This window comes from Neophocaena asiaeorientalis, unplaced genomic scaffold (assembly GCF_003031525.2).
Source record: "Neophocaena asiaeorientalis asiaeorientalis breed wild unplaced genomic scaffold, Neophocaena_asiaeorientalis_V1.1 scaffold217, whole genome shotgun sequence".
NCBI classification, from domain to species: Eukaryota; Metazoa; Chordata; class Mammalia; order Artiodactyla; family Phocoenidae; genus Neophocaena; species Neophocaena asiaeorientalis.
The window spans coordinates 4835774-4855798 of record NW_020172293.1 but is presented as its reverse complement, the minus strand read 5'-3'; the positions used below and the strand labels follow the sequence as shown (position 1 = coordinate 4855798).

Below are 20025 nucleotides of genomic sequence, written 5' to 3'. Positions count from 1 at the left end.
TCAGTAGTTGTGACATACGGGCCTAGTTGCTCCCTGGCATGTGGGATCCTCCCAGACCAGGGCTCGAATCCGTGTCCCCTGCATTGGCAGGCAGATTCTTAACCGCTGTGCCACCAGGGAAGCCCCCCACTTCACCTTTAAGGAAAGAAGCTTAGGGAAGTTAAGTTGCTTGTCCAAAGTCATGCAGCTGATCTGAGGTCCAAATGAGCCCAACCCTGCAAGTTTAATTACTAAGCTATACTGCCTTGCCAAATAGAATTTCACTCATTCAATACTGAATGATAATAATAAATATGTATTGCAAATCTAGTATGCCTGGCACTGCTCTAAGTACAATACTGGGAATAAGGCAGTGAACAAAGCAGACTCCCATCCTCATGGAGAGTACATTCCAGAGGGACATGGGAAAGACAGTGACCAAAAGGAATAAGGAAAGCGTGCAGAATGATAAATGTGATAATGAGTATGGAGAAAAAGCAGGGGAGTAGATGGAGGCAGTGAGGGGGTTGCAGTACTCAATAGGGTGGTCAAGGAAGGCCTCTCTGAGAAGGTGCCATTTGAGCCGAGACCTGAAGGGTGCAAAGACATCTTTGAGGAACCCAAGGAAACTTCGGATAGAGGAGGAGACGCAAGCACCGTCTGTCTGGCACGCGCTGACCCTAAGAACCCCAGAGGGGAGCCTTTTTTGGGACAGCTGCACGTGCTGCTTCTCTCCCTCGGGCGCCCGTGGGTGGGTGAGCAGGTCTCCGTCCTCACCGCCACCGTCACACGCGACAGCTGACCCGGGCTGGTCCTAAGTCCGGGCCTCCTCTCTCTCCAGTTCCATTCGCCAAAATTCATTCCACACGAGGAGCGCTCCTCCTGACAGTGCTCATTCCACACGTCCTCCCACGCCTGGTTACACACAGGTAAAAGTGTGGTAGTGCACCTTTGCCCATTGGATTAACAGAGATCTACGGACTAGATAAAATCGAGTGTGAGGTGGAAGACAGGCACTTGGTCTCTGTTGGTGGAGAGTGTAAACCGGGACAGCTGCCCTGACGGCAGGTGCACAGTATTGTATCCTGAACAGGTGAATTTGAGGGTATTTTCCTTGAGCTTGTGCATTGCAGGATTCAGTTCTATTTAATTAGATGAATGTCACCTTGATTTAGATTAAAATAGCATATAACTTGTAAAAGATGAAAACAGAGTGAAGTTAAATAGAAAGCAGGTACAGAACAATCTAAGGAGGATTATTTGCCTTGTGAAAAAGGATCTAGAGGTCTTAGTGAACGGTTAATGCTGTACCATCGTACCTGAGGTATGAGGGAGTTGAGGTGAGCCAGTGATCTGCATTTTCAGAAAAAGATTTAGAATTCCATGCTTTCCTGACTTGATAGGAAAGGAAAATTTTGACTTGTTCTATTTTATTACAGTAACCTGAGTACCAGTTTCAAAGTGTGATTGCTGCGTTTTTAGCTGTGCAGTTTCCCATTTAAGATCAAGCTAATGCAGTTAGAAAACAGACTTAAGTTTAGAGATTGAAGATCCTCAAACACACCACAGTTTTGCTTCTCAGTATTATACTTTCATGATATATTATTGCATGTGGTAATGGTATTTGCAGTTTTCAAAGTGTAGTATGGACAGTAGAGGACCTGACAATGAAAATACTGTACTTCCCTGACTTAAAGATAAATTTTTAACTAGAGCACTAACTCTAAAATAGCTATAGCTACCATTTATGGCAACTTACTGTGTATTAGGCACTGTTAGAGCCTTTACATGAGTATTCTCAAAAACCTTTAAGGTAGCTATTATCTGGGTTCTTAGAAAAGAACAGTATGGAGGCTCACAAAGTTTAAGATCACAAGGTTGGGAGAGCCAGGACGTTTGTCTCAGTCAAAAACTTGTCCTGTTGTGATTTCAGCCTACTGCCTCCAGCTCACTTTTGTCTTTTGGTTTTGGGAATTGGAGATTCCACGTATAGTATGCTTTTCGACATTAAAAAAAAATCAGCACTCTACCTTTTAAGGTACTTTGAAAAAGCTGAGTTCAAGTACTTCTCTCTGGAACTCTTCACCCCAGTCTCTTCCTCTGAACTTAAGTCATTTTTTGTATCATATGTCCTTATGGTATTTAGCATTTCCCTCCTGTATCATAGTAGCTTGGGAGTACTTATTAGCTGTGCTGTGAGACTATAAGTTCTTTGAAGGATGAATTCCTTTCTGTTCTTTGCTATCTTCATTGCCTTTTTAAAAATTATTATTAGAACCTCAATAAGTATTTGTTGAAAGAGCTATGGGGTAAACAACTTAAAACAATTTTTTTTCCTCACCTATGGGCCTGTCCTTTGGAATGTAGGTTTATAAATATTCACTGCATTTATGTGCTCTTTTCTGTCCTCCACAGCCAAACTTCTTAAAAGAGTTATCTTGCCAAAATTTCTTGTTACTTTTCATGACTTCTTTTTCTGGCCTTACCTTAAATGACTAATAGAATCATTTGACGTTTTCCTTTGAAATTCTCTTAGGTGGTTTCTAAGATTCTCTCTGTTTCCTTATTTTGTTCTTTGTGGTCCATCTTTCTTTTTTTTTTTTTTGCGGTATGCGGGCCTCTCACTGTTGTGGCCTCTCCCGTTTTGAGCACAGGCTCCGGAAGCGCAGGCTCAGCGGCCATGGCTCACGGGCCCAGCCGCTCTGCAGCATGTGGGATCTTCCCAGACCGGGGCACGAACTCGTGTCCCCTACATCGGCAGGTGGACTGTCAACCACTGCGCCACCAGGGAAGCCCTAACATTTTAACTTTTAATGTTCTTCTTGATTTGATTCCTGCTTATTTTTTAGCCTCATTTCTTGCTTAAGCTACACGGATGGCACTTACAAGTTCTTAGAATCTACCTGGCTCTGTGGCGCATGTTTCTTCCTCAGAATGCCCTTCACCTCTGTCCTGCAGCTCCTTTAGAAATTAGCTTTAAAGGCACCCATCTCTTCCATTTCGCTTTTTGACCTCATCCTTTCTCACTCCAGGTCTGGGTTAGATAACCCTCTTTATGCACTCACAGCCTCCTGAGGATATCTCTATCATAGTACTCTTCACGGTCTTTTGTAATTGTCTCTTTTTTCCACTAAGCTTCTTGAAGGCGGAGACCACATATCTTGAATGGCTTTGTATCTCTAGGGCTTAGAATAATGTCTGGCAAACAGTGAGCTCTCAGATGTTTGTGGAATGAATGTATTTGTTAAGTGGATAAATTATCATTATTCTGGAGAAATTGTAGATAATAAAAAGGATCTTAGGAGCCTCAATTATAGTTGTAAGGCCTTTAAAAAGTCCCAATTTTTGTATTCCCCTTGTTTGAAGATTATAGGTACTTTTATTTATTATGAATCAATAATATTTATATTCTTTAGAACAAAGTAAATTTTACTGTTGATATAACCAAGCACTGTGTTTTCTGAAAAAAATTTTTTTGACTATGGCATACTTAGGTTCTTTTTTTCTGCTTTCCTCTTGTTTATAGTGTCAAGTTCTTAAGGTCTTATTCCCTCCCACCCTCCCAAGAGCCCTGGTTTATTATAAGATTTCTCAGCCTCCATTGCTATTAACTCTATGGACCAGATAATTCTTAGTTGTGAGGAGCTGTCTTGTGCATTGTACAATGTTTAGCAACATCCCTGGCCATTACCTACTAGATGCCAGTAGTACCTCCTAGTTTTGACAACCAAAAATGTGTCCAGACATTGTCATATGTCTCCTGTGAAGCAGAATCACCCCTGGTTCAGAACCCCACTGGTTTATAGAGATTCCTGTCTCTTAACCTTTATCCTCAAAGAGCCTTTCCTTCTCTGTGGACTCTTTGTTATCAGCATAAGAGCATGATCTCCCATCTTGGGGGGGAAAAAAAAAACCCACAAAACACTTTTTAAAGTAGCTCCTAGTTTCTTCTTAACTTTTGCTCATTTTCTCTTTCTGTCCTCTGTCCATCCACTTTTCTAGAGTGAATTGCTTCTACTCTTTCTTTCTGGCTTTTTAACCCTGTGGTGCTACTGAAAATGCTTTCAAATCTCTTTCCTCTTTTCCTGTGTTCTCTGAAGTGAATGCTACCACCACCTAGCTTTCCACGTCACCATCATCTCTTAATCCTCTGTTCCCTGGCCACCCCGACTGCTACTTTAGATACCCCATTCGGTCAGTCATAAAGTCCTGTTTATTCTACCTCCTGAATATCTATAGAATCCACCTGTATTCTTTATTCTCACTGCTGTGTCCCACCAGTGGCATCAGGCTCTTTGTTGTTCTCGGAATATCAAGTCTAGTCCTGTTCCATTTTATTTTCTGCTCTGTAATGTGGATGACCTTTCTAAAACAGAGTCTCTTCCCATTTCATACCTTCTCAATCATGAGTACTGGGGCTCTAGTATCTGCTTTTTTGAAAGGCTTACCAAGTGATTTTTATACAACTCTAATTTCTTCATTCTCCTATTTTAGAAACATGTCACTGCTCTTAGGAATTCCTAAAACCCTTATTATTATTTTTACAAAGCACTTCCTGATGTGATCTCTGTCTCTTAACAAATCATCTTTGACGTATAAAAAAAGTCTTAGTTTCTTTAAGACAAGTACTTTATGAAAAGTCAGTATTTATACATTTAGTTACTGGGTTTTTTTTGTTTTTCGTTTTTTGTTTTGCGGTACGCGGGCCTCTCACTGTTGTAGTGTCTCCCGTTGCAGAGCACAAGCTCGGGACGTGCAGGCAGGCTCAGCTGCCATGGCTCACGGGCCCAGCCGCTCCGCGGCATGTGGGATCTTCCCGGACTGTGTTTTTGGTTTTTTTTACATCAATAAAATTTATCACTGTGGGAGGGATCAGGAGGAAATGTGGGTATTCTAACTTATCGATTAATGTTGGTGTCTGTGACCAATTTGACTGCTAAATTATAAAATATTTAAATAAGATTTTTTTCTTGTAGGTATTTATAGCAGCAGTGATGTAGCAGTATCATTTCCAAATGTAGCATCTGGCTCAGGATCCAGTACTCCTGTCTCCAGTTCTCATTTACCTCAGCAACCTTCTGGGCATTTACAGCAAGTGGGAGCGCTCTCCCCATCTGCTGGGTCGTCTGCACCCTCTGCTGTTGCTACAACTCAGGTAAATTATTACAGTGTTGCAAAGTAACATGTACATCCATTTGTCTTTTTTTTTTCTAAACATCTTTATTGGAGTATAATTGCTTTACAGTGGTGTGTTAGTGTCTGCTGTATAACAAAGTGAATCAGCTATACATATTCATGTATCCCCACATCTCCTCCCTCTTGTGTCTCCCTCCCACCCTCCCTATCCCACCCCTCTAGGTGGTCACAGAGCACGGAGCTGATCTCCCTGTGCTATGTGGCTGCTTCCCACTAGCTATCTATTTACATTTTGTAGCGTATATATGTCCATGCCACACTCACTTTGTCCCAGCTTACCCTTCCCCCTCCCCGTGTCCTGAAGTCCATTCTCTACGTCTGCGTTTTTATTCGCCCTGCCCCTAGGTTCTTCAGAACCATTTTTTTTTTTTTTAGATTCCATATATGTGTTAGCATACGGTATTTGTTTTTCTCTTTCTGACTTACTTCACTCTGTATGACAGACTCTAGGTCCATCCACCTCACTACAAATAACTCAGTTTCGTTTCTTTTTATGGCTGAGTAATATTCCATTGTATATATGTGCCACATCTTCTTTATCCAATCATCTGTCGATGGACACTTAGGTAGCTTCCATGTCCTGGCTATTGTAAATAGAGCTGCGATGAACATTGTGGTACATGACTCTTTTTGAATTATGGTTTTCTCAGGGTATATGCCCAGTAGTGGGATTGCTGGGTCGTATGGTAGTTCTATTTTTAGTTTTTTAAGGAACCTCTATACTGTTCTCCATAGTGGCTGTATCAATTTACATTCCCACCAACAGTGCAAGAGGGTTCCCTTTTCTCCACACCCTCTCCGGCATTTATTGTTTGTAGATTTTTTTAATGATGGTCATTCTGACCGGTGTGAGGTGACACCTCATTGTAGTTTTGATTGGCATTTCTCTTATGATTAGTGATATTGAGCATCTTTTCATGTGTTTGCTGGCAATCTGTGTCTTCTTTGGGGAAATGTCTGTTTAGGTCTTCTGCCCATTTTTGGATTGGGTAGTTTGTTTTGTTGATATTGAGCTGCATGAGCTGCTTGTATATTTTGGAGATTAATCCTTTGTCAGTTTCTTCATTTGCAAATGAAAGTAAGTTAGATTATAGGGGAGATAAATGAAATAAGGCTTCCTATAGGAATTTATAAAATACCTCAATCTGTATTGACACGAGTGGAAATAATACACATTTTTACATGATATTCATGGGAGAGCACAAAAGAATATGTTGGCACCAACTGATTCTTTTCAATTTCTGAGTTCCTGATTTTGTCCTAATGATGTAAAATAGTAATTTGGGGGGAGCTTTTATTCCCTTTTTTAAAAGGAGGACCAAACAAAGTATGAACCACTTTTGGACTTCTGTGGTTTTAAAAATTCCTTTCATAATTTTAAAATCGCAGAAATAATATATGAATATCTGTGGTGTAAATTTTTAAAAACCAGTGAAGGAGAATATAGGGTTAAGAGTGAATGATTCTTTTAAGTACTTATAGGGTGTTCTTACTTGAACACCCTATAAGAAGGGATATTTATAATATTATAAATAATGGTGACTATGTTGGTGGTTTTGCATTTATTTATCCTTTTCCTTCATTTTAGATCTGGAACTTGATGGGTGACCTAGTCTACAGGAATGCTCTAAGAGCCAGAGTCAAACCAGAGAAATCATAATTATATAAATAGGATAGTAAATGGGCACAGCTGTGCACGTGCGTGCACACACACACACACACACACACGTGCGCACACGCACGCACACACAAGCACACACACTCACTCCCCATCCCCAACCCCCGTGTTTCCTCAAAGGTAATAATTTAAAATTCCTAAAGTATATATATTTTTTCTTTATTTGTAATTCTTTATAATTTTATTATTTTCATTTTACCCAATGCCTCTAATAGTCTCAGAGTTTTAAGAAAATTATGACAAAGACAAATGTCTAGTTATAAACAACTAGTTAAGTAGTTATTTGTTTGTAAGTTGCTGTAAACTTCTGCTTTATGTATGTGTTCATAATTTCTATTGTACGGACCTTAGAATATATGTACACTTTTCCAGCATTTTCTGTAAGTTGTACATCAGAGCACAGCATTAAGTTATTTTTAAAGTATGTAGTGGTGCAGTGCAAACGATCACCATTATAATTAGATCAAGAATTAGAATAAACAACAGTTCAGCACAGAAAAACAATGGCATGATTAGTGGTATTGTCTTTGAAAATGAAAGTTAACAATTTGGTGAACTTCTCAACCTGAAGAAGGGAAGTTTGACTAGTTTAGGAGAGTTTTTCTCTAGCTCATTTCACTAGTCTAGGTGAGCTATAGGCATAATGATAGGGGTTTGGGGTTAGAGAGGGTGAAAGGATAAATGAGAAAATGGCTCTTATTAATAGTTTTATCTCTTTTAATTAAGTGTAACCATACGCTGTTGATAGCTTTATATCCTTGGAAAGAGTCTCACATGAACATTTTCAATGTGTATTTTCCTTTCCTTTCTTTCTAAAAGTCTGTTTTAATTACCTCTGGTTAATTCCAGGCTGAATTAAGCAAAAATCTCATTTCTTCCCATTCATTATGTTTGTGGTTTTGGGGGTTGGCTTTAGGGAGGTGGGTGGGGGAAGTGGTAGTGAAGAGAAATTTATAGCTAGAGGGAAAATTCCACTTAACATATGACTCAGCTGAAGAACAAAGAAATCATAGTTTCAAGTAATCCAGGATTCAGTCCAATTAAAATCTTCACTGTTTATCCTCTTCCCTGTTTCAGTAAGGTGGGTCTCTTATAAATATGATCATCCAGTGAGACTCACATGCTGCATGCCGAGACAGCTGCATCTGTGTTTCTGTCCAGCAGTAAACACTTTCTGCCTTGAAGCCAGAGCTTATTTAGCCTGGCTTATCTGGTGCTGCTGTAGCAACCATCAGTCTCCAGGCAACTGAGGCAGGTTGACCTCTGAGTTGAACTGAGTGCAGAACTACTTCAGTTTAGCTGCCTTAGACAATTGTATCGGTGTTGAATGTGCAAAGTGTGAATTTTCTAGGCAATGTGCAAAGGAAAGCATACAGAAATATTTAGAATAAATCGAATGTTTAGATAGAACTCCTAAAATTGTGATGCACTTGGTAATTTAATCTTCTTTCCAAAATGACAGAAGTTTATTTCTGTTTAACTTTTGTATAGGCCTTGTATGTTTTCAGATCATGCAATTCACTGTGTTTAGATAATCACACCTTAGCCTTTTATTTAGAGTTTCTTTATAGGTAGTTGATTTAAAAATGAAGAGAGTAGTGCTATAAGTGTGTAAATTAAAACTGTCAATGTTTAAAATATAATTATAGAAGCCTTGTTACAATTATTGAGAAAACCATCACACCAGCAAGCAAATGTTTTAAAAAATATAAATCAGAGAATAGAAGTGTTAAATTTGAACGACGTTTTGACTTTCCTCCTTTCCCTCCCAAAACCTTAATGAAAGCAGTAATTTTTAGTGATGGGCTTGGTGCCAGCAGGATAAAAATCCGTAGGTCATTCTTGATCTTTCTGGCCTTGGTTTTAAGTAAGATAGACAGGCCTCTTCTTTGGTTTATTTGCTGTCTTAAGGATTGTTCCCAGGCAAGTGGTCAGGGAAGTAAGATCAGGAAGAGCTAATAGAAATTAAAACTGAAACTAGATTTGTGCCTTTAATGGGGCAAAAAGGAGACACTTGTAAAAATGTGGGGAGACAAAGTCTGATGCTTAGCAGCCCTAATTTGAAAAAAACCTTTAAAAATGTTTGATAACCTAGTTTTATATTGTTTGATGTCAAATCCTTTTGTTTTATTTGATAAACTTGTTTTTAGGGTAATTATTCCTTCACAGATATCAGCAGTATAGTTACAATTATAGTTCCTTAACATTATTGGAAGATAGAACTGCTGTCCTTGTGATGTTTTAATGATGGGTGCTCTGCTCTCGTATCATGGGTAGAGGTATAAATTAGTTTCTATAGGTGTGCCATTAATTTTTCATTTTGCCTTTCAAATTCCACTGTTTCTTAGTTCTGCATTCATTCTGTTTTGTCTTTGGAAGAATTCTGGTGCTTTTGTTTGAAGGATGATTGCTTTAATAGAGTTTAAGACAGAATGTAATGAAAATAATTGTACTCTAATATGTCTTGCATTCTGAGTTTTGCTTTTGGATACAGTCTTCATGTAGATAATCATGGTTCCTTGTTTACTCTGTGTTACTATTATAAAAATGATACAGGTTTAAAAGTAATTTAATTGAAGGAACTTCTAAGGTTTATTTATGTGATATTTAGTAAATGCAGATAAATTTAAGTATTTTAAAGGTATAATTTAGTGACTAATGTTTTGCAGATTTCTGTGAGACTTTTACTTCAGGTATCTTAACTTTGGTGTGTGTGTTGGGGAGCTGTCTTAGATATAATCCTGATTTCCTTTCAGATGATGGCTGATAGGGCACTTTAATTCTGTTTGGGAAAATGGTTCAGTTTCCCAGGCCGATTCATCTATCTTTGGAGGAGCTCTGACTTGATTGGTCAGAGCGAAAGTTTCATCTATTTTATTTTATTTTACTTTATTGTTGTATCCTGCTTTTTAATTAATTAATTTATTTATTTATTTTGGGGGTTGCATTGGGTCTTGCTGCACACAGGCTTTCTCTAGTTGCGGCGAGCGGGGGCTACTCTTCGTTGCGGTGCGTGGGCTTCTCATTGCGGTGGCTTCTCTTGTTGTGGAGCATGGGCTCTAGGCACGTGGGCTTCAATAGTTGTGGTACGCGGGCTCAGTAGTTGTGCCTTGCGGGCTCTAGAGCGCAGGCTCAGTAGTTGTGGCACATGGGCTTAGTTGCTCTGCAGCATGTGAGATCTTCCCGGACCAGGGCTTGAACCTGTGTCCTCTGCATTGGCAGACAGATTCTTAACCTCTGCATCACTAGGGAAGTCCCTGTTTTAAATACATAATGACTTGTAATTTTAAGGAAGTTCACATTCTGAGCAGAATAAGTTTTTATAAGTGCTTTCTAATGCTACTTACTTTTGGATGATGAAGAGGTTAAGTGACATAGATTATGAGCCTCTGTGTTAAGGGGTATCTCTTTGAAAAAACATTCTTAGGAATTTTACTGTGTCTGTCTGTGTGGCACAATGCAAAATAGCAGAAACTGGGGTCCGAAATCCTAGATTCCTGGAGCGTTGCTGCTCACTAGTGTGTCTGTGGGTAGGTCTTTTACATTTGTGGATGTTGATTTTTTTTTTCATATGTGAAATGGAATACTTTAAATACCTGTTCTACCTGCAGTACAGGTATATTCTGAAGTTCAAGCGAGAATAAGTACTTTGCAGACCATGAAGTACTTTGGAATTAATGGTTATTACACCCATTTAGTCATTTCACATACAGCTGTTGACTAAGGTCTTTTCATTCTTAAATTATTTCAATAGCCTCTTTAGTCCTAGGCACTTAATTTCCACCCCAAAAGGTAGGTGATATATTGATTAGATATTGGCCAATTAAGAAACCTGCTTAGAATTGGTGGTTATTCTGCACAGTCCTGTTGCTCAATCATCAGTGTTCATTGATGGTTTAACTACAATTTAATCCCTCCCACTACTTTATAAACTCAATTGTGGGGCATTTCAGCATTAGCCTAAACAATGGTTTTGAATACGTTAAGCTCCTAACAATTAGAGAGCAGTTTGGGGCATTGAATAAAGTGGAATGATGCAATTGAACCTGACAGCTTTAACAGTCAGCCTACTCATGGGACCTGAAAGTTGTTCACACATGGTTTCTTCTCTCATCACATGCTGAGTATTAAAGCCCGATGGTGGTAGCTGACACAGAAATGGGTCTGTTATCAGGATACATTTTAGAGTACAAAGTTAGGATTGAGTTGGAGAATATATGAAACTTTCTACTGTTCTCCAGTTTTTCCTGGAAACTTTTCTAGTCAAACAAACTGTGTATAAATTATCATTAAAATATTTGAATCCTTACATTATATTTGCTGTATTGCTATGTTATTATAGAATATATAGATTAAGATATCATTGCATAATGAGACAGTACTATCTAATTTTTCTTAGGGAAATGTTTTACTCTGAAATATAGCCGTGTTAATATCAGAATATAATGGGCAAATTATGTTCTCTAATGAAGTTAATGGAAAAGATGGAAACCATAATAGTTTATGAAAAGAAGTTTTAAATAACAAGGTAAAGTTTGAGTGCTTGCCATCTGCCACGCATTCTTCTCAGCCCTTACGTGCAGTAACTCAAGTCTCACAGTATTCTTATGATGAAGGTACTATTTCTATCTCCATTTTTACAGATGGAAATTGAGGACAGAGAGCTTTAGTGCCTCACCCAAGGTGAGATAGTTTGTCTTATGGCCGATATAGTGATAACAAAGAGTTTTTTCTTGTAAGAGTATGGATGAAGTAGGAATTTTTAAAAATAATACTGTTTAGTGAGCTGACAGTGTTTCAGAAGAACGCATTTTTAAATCATGTGTCAGCGTTGGAAAGTTTGAAGAAGAAGCTGCTGTGTTTTAGAGCTTGTTTGAATCATTTGACTTTAATGTTTATTGACAGGTTAATTGTGCATTTAAAAAATGCTTGCTATGACCTCTTCCTATATGATTGAAGCATGAAGTTTCATACTCACCTCTAGATGATGCATTGCTATGATACTTTCCAAAGGTGAAATTTTGATAGGTACTGTTCTTTCAAACCTAATTTTTCTTCTTTATACTTTATTTTTCTGCCTTTACCAACATTAGGGAGGAAAAAAAAATCTGCCAAAACAATACCCACTTTTAAGTCTGATACTCAGATAATTGAGCAGATTTAGCCTGATTTTTTCCCTCTCTACTACTAACTTCTTTAGAATGAGCCAAGTGCCTAGGAATTTGGTAGACTTACTTCACTCTACAACTAGAACTCTTTCAAAACTTCTCTGTGGTCATAAGGAGACATTTGAAATGTAAGAGGTGAACTTCAAGCTGAAATATAATTTTAATCTTGTTAATATTTTAATAGGGTATGTCAGTCTACTTAGGAAACACTAAATTTCTATGATTTATTTCGAGTTTCACTACTGCCTTGGTCTAGGGACTTGCATATCTTTCTAGATGCTTAACATAGTAAGTTATTCTAAATTTGCTAAGGGTATTCTTTGACTCAGGTACTAAGAATATTTTGCTTCACCGTGACTTAGATTTACCTCAATAATTATTCAGTTTATTTTTACTTTACTTGGCTCTGGGTCCATCTTATAAAATAATTGTTACACTTAGTGAGACTTTTACTAAGGTATTAGAATAGATATAACATCTTGCGTGGAAGTGGTTCCTTCAGTTATTAGTCTTGGGGAGGGAAAAAAGAACCTGTCTAAGGTATCATATATTTGGAAGTGAAAGCAGAAGTTTATTAAGGCAATATGAACTTATAATTTCATAAAATATTTTTATCTTGATCTAAAACCTGTTTTTACATTTTGAGTAGATGACTTCATTTCATCAGGACACTATAAAGCCAAGTGACCAGTTTTTTGGCGGTCATATTCTTTTTTTAAACATCTTTATTGGAGTATAATTGCTTTACAGTGGTGTGTTAGTTTCTGCTGTATAACAAAGTGAATCAGCTATATGCATACATATACCCCTATATCCCCTCCCTCTTGTGTCTCCCTCCCACCCTCCCTATCCCACCCCTCTAGGTGGTCACAAAGCACCGAGCTGATCTCCCTGTGCTATGCGGCTGCTTCCCACTAGCTGTCTATTTTTACATTTGGTAGTGTATATATGTCAGTGCTACTCTTACATCATCCCATCTTACCCTTCCCCCTCCCCGTGTCCTCAAGTCCATTCTCTACGTCTGTGTCTTTACACCTGTCCTGCCCCTAGGTTCATCAGAACCATTTTTTTTTAGATTCCATATATGTGTGTGAGCATATGGTATTTGTTTTTCTCCTTCTGATCCACTTCACTCTGTATGACAGACTCTAGGTCCATCCACCTCACTACAAATAATTTCATTTCTTTTTATGGCTGAGTAATATTCCACTACATATGTGTGCCACATCTTCTTTATCCATTTATCTGTTGATGGACACTTACATATTCTTTTTTGTTTTAGCTTCTTATTTTGAAATAATTTTTGGGTGTATAGAAAAGTTGCAAAACCAGTACAGAGTTTATGTGTCTTGTGGATACCTTCACTCAGCCTCCCCAGTGTTTAACAACTCATACTCTCTATAGTGCCAATAGGCCTGAGAACATATTTGCCCACAGTAAACATTCTCTTTCCCAGGGCAAGATAGAATTGAAATAAGGTATGTACTTCCTTCCAGACACAATTGCCAGTTTTTTGGGTTTTTTTTCATTGAAGTCTAGTTGATTTACAATGTTGTGTTAATTTCAGGTGTACAGCAAAGTGATTCAGTTATACATACATATATTTCTTTTTTTTTTTCAGATTCTTTTCCCTTATAGGTTATTACAAAATACTGAGTATAGTTCCCTGTGCCATACAGTATGTCCTTGTTGGTTATCTATTTTATATATAGTTGTGTGTATATGTTAATCCCAAACTCCTAAGTTATCCCTCTGCCCCTTCCCCTTTCCTCTTTGGTAACCATAAGCTTGTTTTCCATGTCTGTGGATATATTTCTGTTTTGTATATAAGTTCATCTGTATCTCTCTCCCTTTTTTTTTTTTTTTTAAATTCCGTATGTGAGCTCTATGATACGATATTTGTCTTTGTCTGGTTTACTTCACTTAGTATGATAATCTCTAGGTGCATCCATGTTGCTGCAAATGGCATTATTTCACTCTTTTTATGGCTGAGTAGTAGTCCATTGTATATATGTACCATATCTCCGTTATCCATTCATCTGTCAGTGGATGTTTAGGTTGCTTCCATGTCTTGGCTATTGTAAATAGTGCTGCTATGAACATTGCGGTACATGTATCTTTTTGAATTATGGTTTTCTCTGGATATATGCCCAGGAGTGGGATTGCGGGATCATGTGGTAGCTCTGTTTTTAGTTTTTTAACGATCCTCCATACTGTTCTCCATAGTGGCTGCACCAATTTACATTCCCACCAGCAGTGTAGGAGGGCTCCTTTATCTCCACACCATCTCCAGCAATAACAACTGCGAGTTTTTATACCAGGTCTTCTGAAGCAGACCTGTGGTACATTACTAATTTGCTTTCCGTGCACTTTAAAAATCCATGTTCAGAGTGTGCTTTGGAGAACTGTGTATATATTGTTTCCCTGATTCCTTGTTCCAGATTCCTTTTATATAAAAGCTTTCAGTGCCCTTTATGCTTCATAACTAGCTTCTTTAGGTTCTCATGGACTTCCATGAATCTTAGTGCTTTCACTTATTAATAACGGAAGGTTTTTGAGTCTACAAAATGCCAGTCATTATATGTGTACTGTCCTCATAAGTTGTGTGTCTCTTCCCTGCTCTCTCACTTATCCTTCTCTATTGCCACTAAGTTGAAGAACGTTTTTACTGAAATGTTGGGAGTTCCTTGGTCCTAAGGTGCCTACAGAGTTATCAAGAGTTTCCAGCAGTAACCATTGTAAATACCATTTGAGAAGTGTTGGCCAAGCAGTGTCAGGCATTTGTGGAATCTTTGGTAGCTTCATGTTCCCTGCTTAAAATGATGGTAATGACTTGAATTTTAATGTGGAGTGCTTTAGATGTTTTCATATACCACAGAATCCTACATGGTAAAATTAGTCATTTATTTTCAGTCTCTCTTGGAAATTTCTTGTTTAGATAAATAGAATAATTTTTAAAAGACGAAACTACCAGATAATTTTTAAACATTCAGAAAATTTGGGAAATTTATCATTCAGGATAATGAAGAATGTATTTCTAATTTATTTTATTATTTTATTATTAATTTTTCCTTTTCCTGCCATGTTTATAAAATACATGTTTCCTGCTTTGGAATCATGCTAACAATGATTGATTCTTTCCTGTTGATAGTCATTATGGAAATCAGTTATGGTGTGCTGCTTTGCGTTTTGATCCGTTAGTGTAGTGGGCGTAGTGTGTGATTCGGAAAGTAAGATGATTTGGAGACTACATCAAGAAATTTGAAGCTAACAAGGATAAATATAAAGCTCTTGACAGAAGGAACCCTTCCTGAAAGAGAATAGGATCTTTGATTCTTGTCAAGAGACTAAGGCAGCTCATAAAACTGATAATTGGAACTAGAAAAGCAGTTCAACTGGTATGATAATAGTTTTGATTCAGCCAGTGGATGAGTGCACAAACACGAGAGTCAAAGGATAGGGTGCAGGTGCAGAGGCCCCTCCTGTCCATGTACTCAGAGCACAGCCCCACCAGCAGTCGGGAATGCACTCATTCTTGCTGGTATTTTTCTCTCTCCTCTCTTGCTGTCAGCTGTTACTTCTTGCTGCCAACAAAATGTCTCAAGATATTACTTTTTCTTCGTCTTTCTAATTAATTTTCCACTTCTAATCTGTTATATGCTTAGTTGATCTTTTTAGAATTGTGTCTAGAGTAAGTAAGTGCGCTCTGCAAAGAGCATTTTTAAGTGTGAGGTGCCCAAGATTTTAAACTGGGTTACTGGTAACATCTGATCATTTTGTGTGTCTCTTTGGATTTTTCTTGTTCTAAGTTATTTTATAAGTATCCAAGATTCCCAAGTAGTTAACTTCTGGAGAGGTTAAAAAAAAAAAGTCTTCCTATGTTTCCATTTTTGACTCATTTAATATATTCTATACATGGTAAGTGTCTAGTGTGATCTTTAGGTTAAAGTGCTGACTTAGCTTTTGCCGAGGGCTAATTGATTGTTAAACAGTACTATATAATCCAAACTACTGACTTCATATACGTATCTTTAATAAGAGGAAAAATAAAGCCCAGAAATTGACCAGTTGAACTTAGACATTACAGTATGAACTATACCCTTTGAAACAATGGAAAGCAAGGACAGGATTCTACATCACGGGGACTATTACTATGAATTGTAAAGGCCAACTTTTATGCTTAGTAAGTTGGCTAGAGGCCAAATATTAATGTCAGGGTCTGAGTCTTTCCAGAAACACAGTTTATTCTCTTGTTTATATTTTGCTTGTTGTCACTATTATGTCGTCTTGTTCTCTTTTGTGCAGTTAAACATGTCAAAATGTCCCACATCTTTTGTTCTGCTGTTATTCAGCTGCTTTATATTAAAAATGTCTCAGTTCTTTTAAATTGTTTTCCAGAATTTTGTTTTGCAATAACTACACAATGATTTTGTTTTTATGAAAGGTTAAGTTTGATTTCATTCATGAAAAAGAAAAAGAAATCTACTTTGAAATTCGTGGTTCTGTTAAGTCTGAAGAGTATTTCAGGCTAGTAATAGCCTTCTGTGGGTTAACAGTGTTTTGTGTACAAGAGATTTGCTTCTAAAATGCCACATTTTTAAGGTTATAATATTCTTGGAAAGTGGGAGAAAGTATTCACATCAAAGAAGGCATTTTTATTACTTTGGATTACGCAAGACTTTGGCCAGCCTCCTTAGCTTCATCTGTTTAAGGGTTCATTTTCGCTTGTTTGGCACAAGTCCCAGTGGAGGCCTTCAGAATTGTGGTTAGCAACATGAATGAATCACAAACTGTGGACTAGCTCTTCAGTTCGTAGAGCTGGCTTACTGCCAAAAAGACAGTGCCTTATATGGGGTCAGGGCAAAGCTGTGATTCGTTGAGCCCTGCATTGTATAGAAAACATACTTGTGATGCCTGTTTGCTTTCTTTTAAAATAAAACAAAACAAAACAGAAAAAGCAGCAGGCTTCCAAGTCTATCAGAATAGGAAATAACAAAATAGTGTGCAGGTTTTACTAATGACAGAGTTAAGCAATAGAAATATGGCTCTGTATAGTTAAAATACTAAAGGTAGAAGTTGGACCTTTTGACCTCCTCAGCCAGCCTGTGAGGTAAGAGATTGAAACATTTGTTAGACATCTGTTGTCTCCCTGCCCTTATTTTGTAAATGGTTTAATAAGATTAAATAACTAGTCATATGTTCACATGGTTACCATGCCACTGGTTTTGGTATCGAATAGGTACTTTGAAATTAAAGCATGAATAGTTAACTTCGTGCCAATCCTTTTTCTTTCTCTCTCTCACTTTTTTATTTTTTTAAATTTAGAGTTATGTAACTTTCCAGAAACTGGAATATTGGAATGGTGAAACAAGAATGAAATTTGCTCTTCAGAAAGTCAGAAATTTTTGCTTATATTCTTAGGTTGGAGAAAATAGTTGTTACTAGTTCTATTGGGAGGAAAAGTATTAAGATATTTTTAAGTATGATTCATTTGTCTTTGTAATTCTTTTCATTTAGGCAAATACTCTAGCTGGATCTTCTCTTAGTCAGGCATCATCTCATATGTATGGCAATAGATTAAATCCAAATTCATCGATGGCAGCTCTTATAGCTCAGTCTGAAAATAATCAAACAGGTAAGATTTCAAGAATTTTTAAACTCTAAAATTCTGTTCCCTTCCCCCAGTGTAATTTTTACCCCCTTCAGGTCATTTGATTTGAAAGATCTAAAGGTGTGGTTAATAAGTAAAATCTAAAGGGTGGGGGGGGGGGTTGTGCCCCTCCCTTTTTAAATCAAAAGAATCACAGTTGGAAGTAAATAGTATGCTGTGCTGCAAAATAGTGATGTGCTTTTTTACTGTCTGAAATGTAAATGTTTAAGCAGAGCCATCAGCAGGCAGGAATGCTAGTGTCTCCTGTGACTTTTGTGATTGATGTGTTCAGTGCTCAGTTCTGTGCAATGAAAGTAACATAACACTGGGCTTTTCTCTGAATAGCCTCAATCTTTATTTGCATAATTCATGAAATTGCATTACACAAACTTGGTAAAAAAATCCTGTTAGAGAATTTCTACAGTGTTTAGTAATCCTGTGAATTTTTACCAGTTGACATTTTGTAGCGTTTGCCTCTTGTACTGTTTTAATGAGCCACTGGATTTGCTTTGTCTCATTCCATCCTTAAGGATTTGTTGACATGTCCAAGTAGTCATGCCTGTTTGGGGGAAGGGAATGGGTTTAGCAGTTCACCAAGAATGGATCAGTCATGTCTTTACACTTTAAGGGTCAGAGGTTACCTGACTCAGAATAAGGGGAGGACAACCTTAAAGAGGCCAGATAGGATGATTTTATAAGGAACTAACTGTAGGGGAAATACAAGTTATTTTTCAAGCAGAGATACTCGGTGTTACCTAAGGGATATTTTGAAGAAATTAATTTCTTTTTCCTTTTAAATACAGAATTCTGTATTCCTACTTGTTATTGTCCATTTGGATATTTAGTATATATGTGAAATGATCCATATAATAGATACACTTTTAGTGTGTAGCTCTATGTAATACATATGTATTTTATGACTTGTCTTGGAATGCAAAGTGTTAAAATATACAAAGCATAAGGATTTGCTGTGATAAGCATACAGATTAGCTGTCCACAGCTGTGATTCATTACTTTAACCGTAGAAATTAAAAGTGGCTGAGGGGAGGGTACTGCAAATGGAAACCATGCTTCTGTGCTGTAAAATTGAAAGGAATGAAAGAATGAACATAATCCATGGCCTTCTCCACCCACAAAAAACGTGTAGGGACAACGCCTTACATGCCACAGTTCAGCAATTCTAAACTAGCAACATACTAGATCTTCTACTTTCATAGTAACTGCAAAGATAGTGGTAAAGGTTTTATGTATGTTTTAGAAAAAATCAGGGCCAGAGCTTAAAACCTGTTATCTAGTGAGAGTCACTTTATCAGCTGTGAAATATTTACACTGCAGATCAAGAACTCGGAGACAATAGCCGCAGCCTTGGTGGCAGAGGAAGCTCACCCAGAGGGAGTCTCTCACCAAGGTAAGCGTTATTTGCACTGCAAAGTATCGGCAAAGGAAACATTTCGCGATTTGGAAACTTCTTTAACTCATATCAGCAGGGCATACATTTGTGAGGCTATAAAAGCATTCTATAGATAAGAAGCATGTCTGGACAGTCAAGAAAAATGATTCTAAATTGACTTGAATATTAATTTAAACACATGGTTAGATTTGTAAGCTTTGTAAAAGATATACCTTTTCTTGGATTTCTAATGAATTTCAGCTCTCTTGTATATTCAGCTCCTGGTACTATTAATGTATTAATTTGGGTAATTCTTTTTGGTTAGAAAATAGTCTTAAAAGTCTCTTAGGGCTTCCCTGGTGGCGCAGTGGTTAAGAATCTGCCTGCCAATGCAGGGCGGACATGGGTTTGATCCTTGGCCCGGGCAGATCCCACATGCTGCGGAGCAACTGAGTCCGTGTGCCACAACTACTGAAACCCCTGCGCCTACAGCCCATGCTCTGCAACAAGAGAAGCCACTGCAATGAGCAGCCCGTGCAGGGCAAAGAAGAGTAGCCCTCGCTCGCCGCAACTAGAGAAAGCCCCCATGCAGCAACAAAGACCCGACACAGCCAAAAATAAAAACAAAACAAACAAACAAAAACACACAAAAAAAGTCTCTTAAAGCTGCAGACTCCAGGCTTTCAACTTTGGGTTCCAGTTTTAGCTCTGTTGTGGGCAATGCACTTAACCCTTTAGTCTCTAGTTCCTAATTCAGTAAATGAAGTTCTTGTGGCTCATCTCTGAAATCCCTCTAGTTCTTAAAATTGTCTGAAGCAAAGTATAGCAAATATGTTACATTGTTCTGTGAAATTATCTTAGATGTTATATGAAAGAGTTCAGGTACCATTTATTAATATATAATATATAAGGTTATTCCTGTGAATAGCACATTAGGCTATCGTTTTATTAACTTTATTCCACT

General features: G+C 37.7%; 1 protein-coding gene across 9 annotated transcripts in view; it reads left to right on the top strand.

Moving 5' to 3' along the window:
- Positions 1-20025, top strand: part of MLLT10 (MLLT10 histone lysine methyltransferase DOT1L cofactor) — a 243475-nt gene that overhangs the window by 208994 nt on the left and 14456 nt on the right. For all 9 annotated transcript variants that reach the window (XR_003005988.1, XR_003005987.1, XM_024765503.1 and 6 more), the window contains 3 exons: positions 4956-5134; positions 17539-17656; positions 19007-19079. Coding sequence is in view for 7 of the 9 variants with exons in the window: in XM_024765503.1 (XP_024621271.1) it covers positions 4956-5134; positions 17539-17656; positions 19007-19079 (370 nt within the window). In the remaining 2 variants the exon portion in view is untranslated. The remainder of the gene's footprint in view (positions 1-4955; positions 5135-17538; positions 17657-19006; positions 19080-20025) is intronic.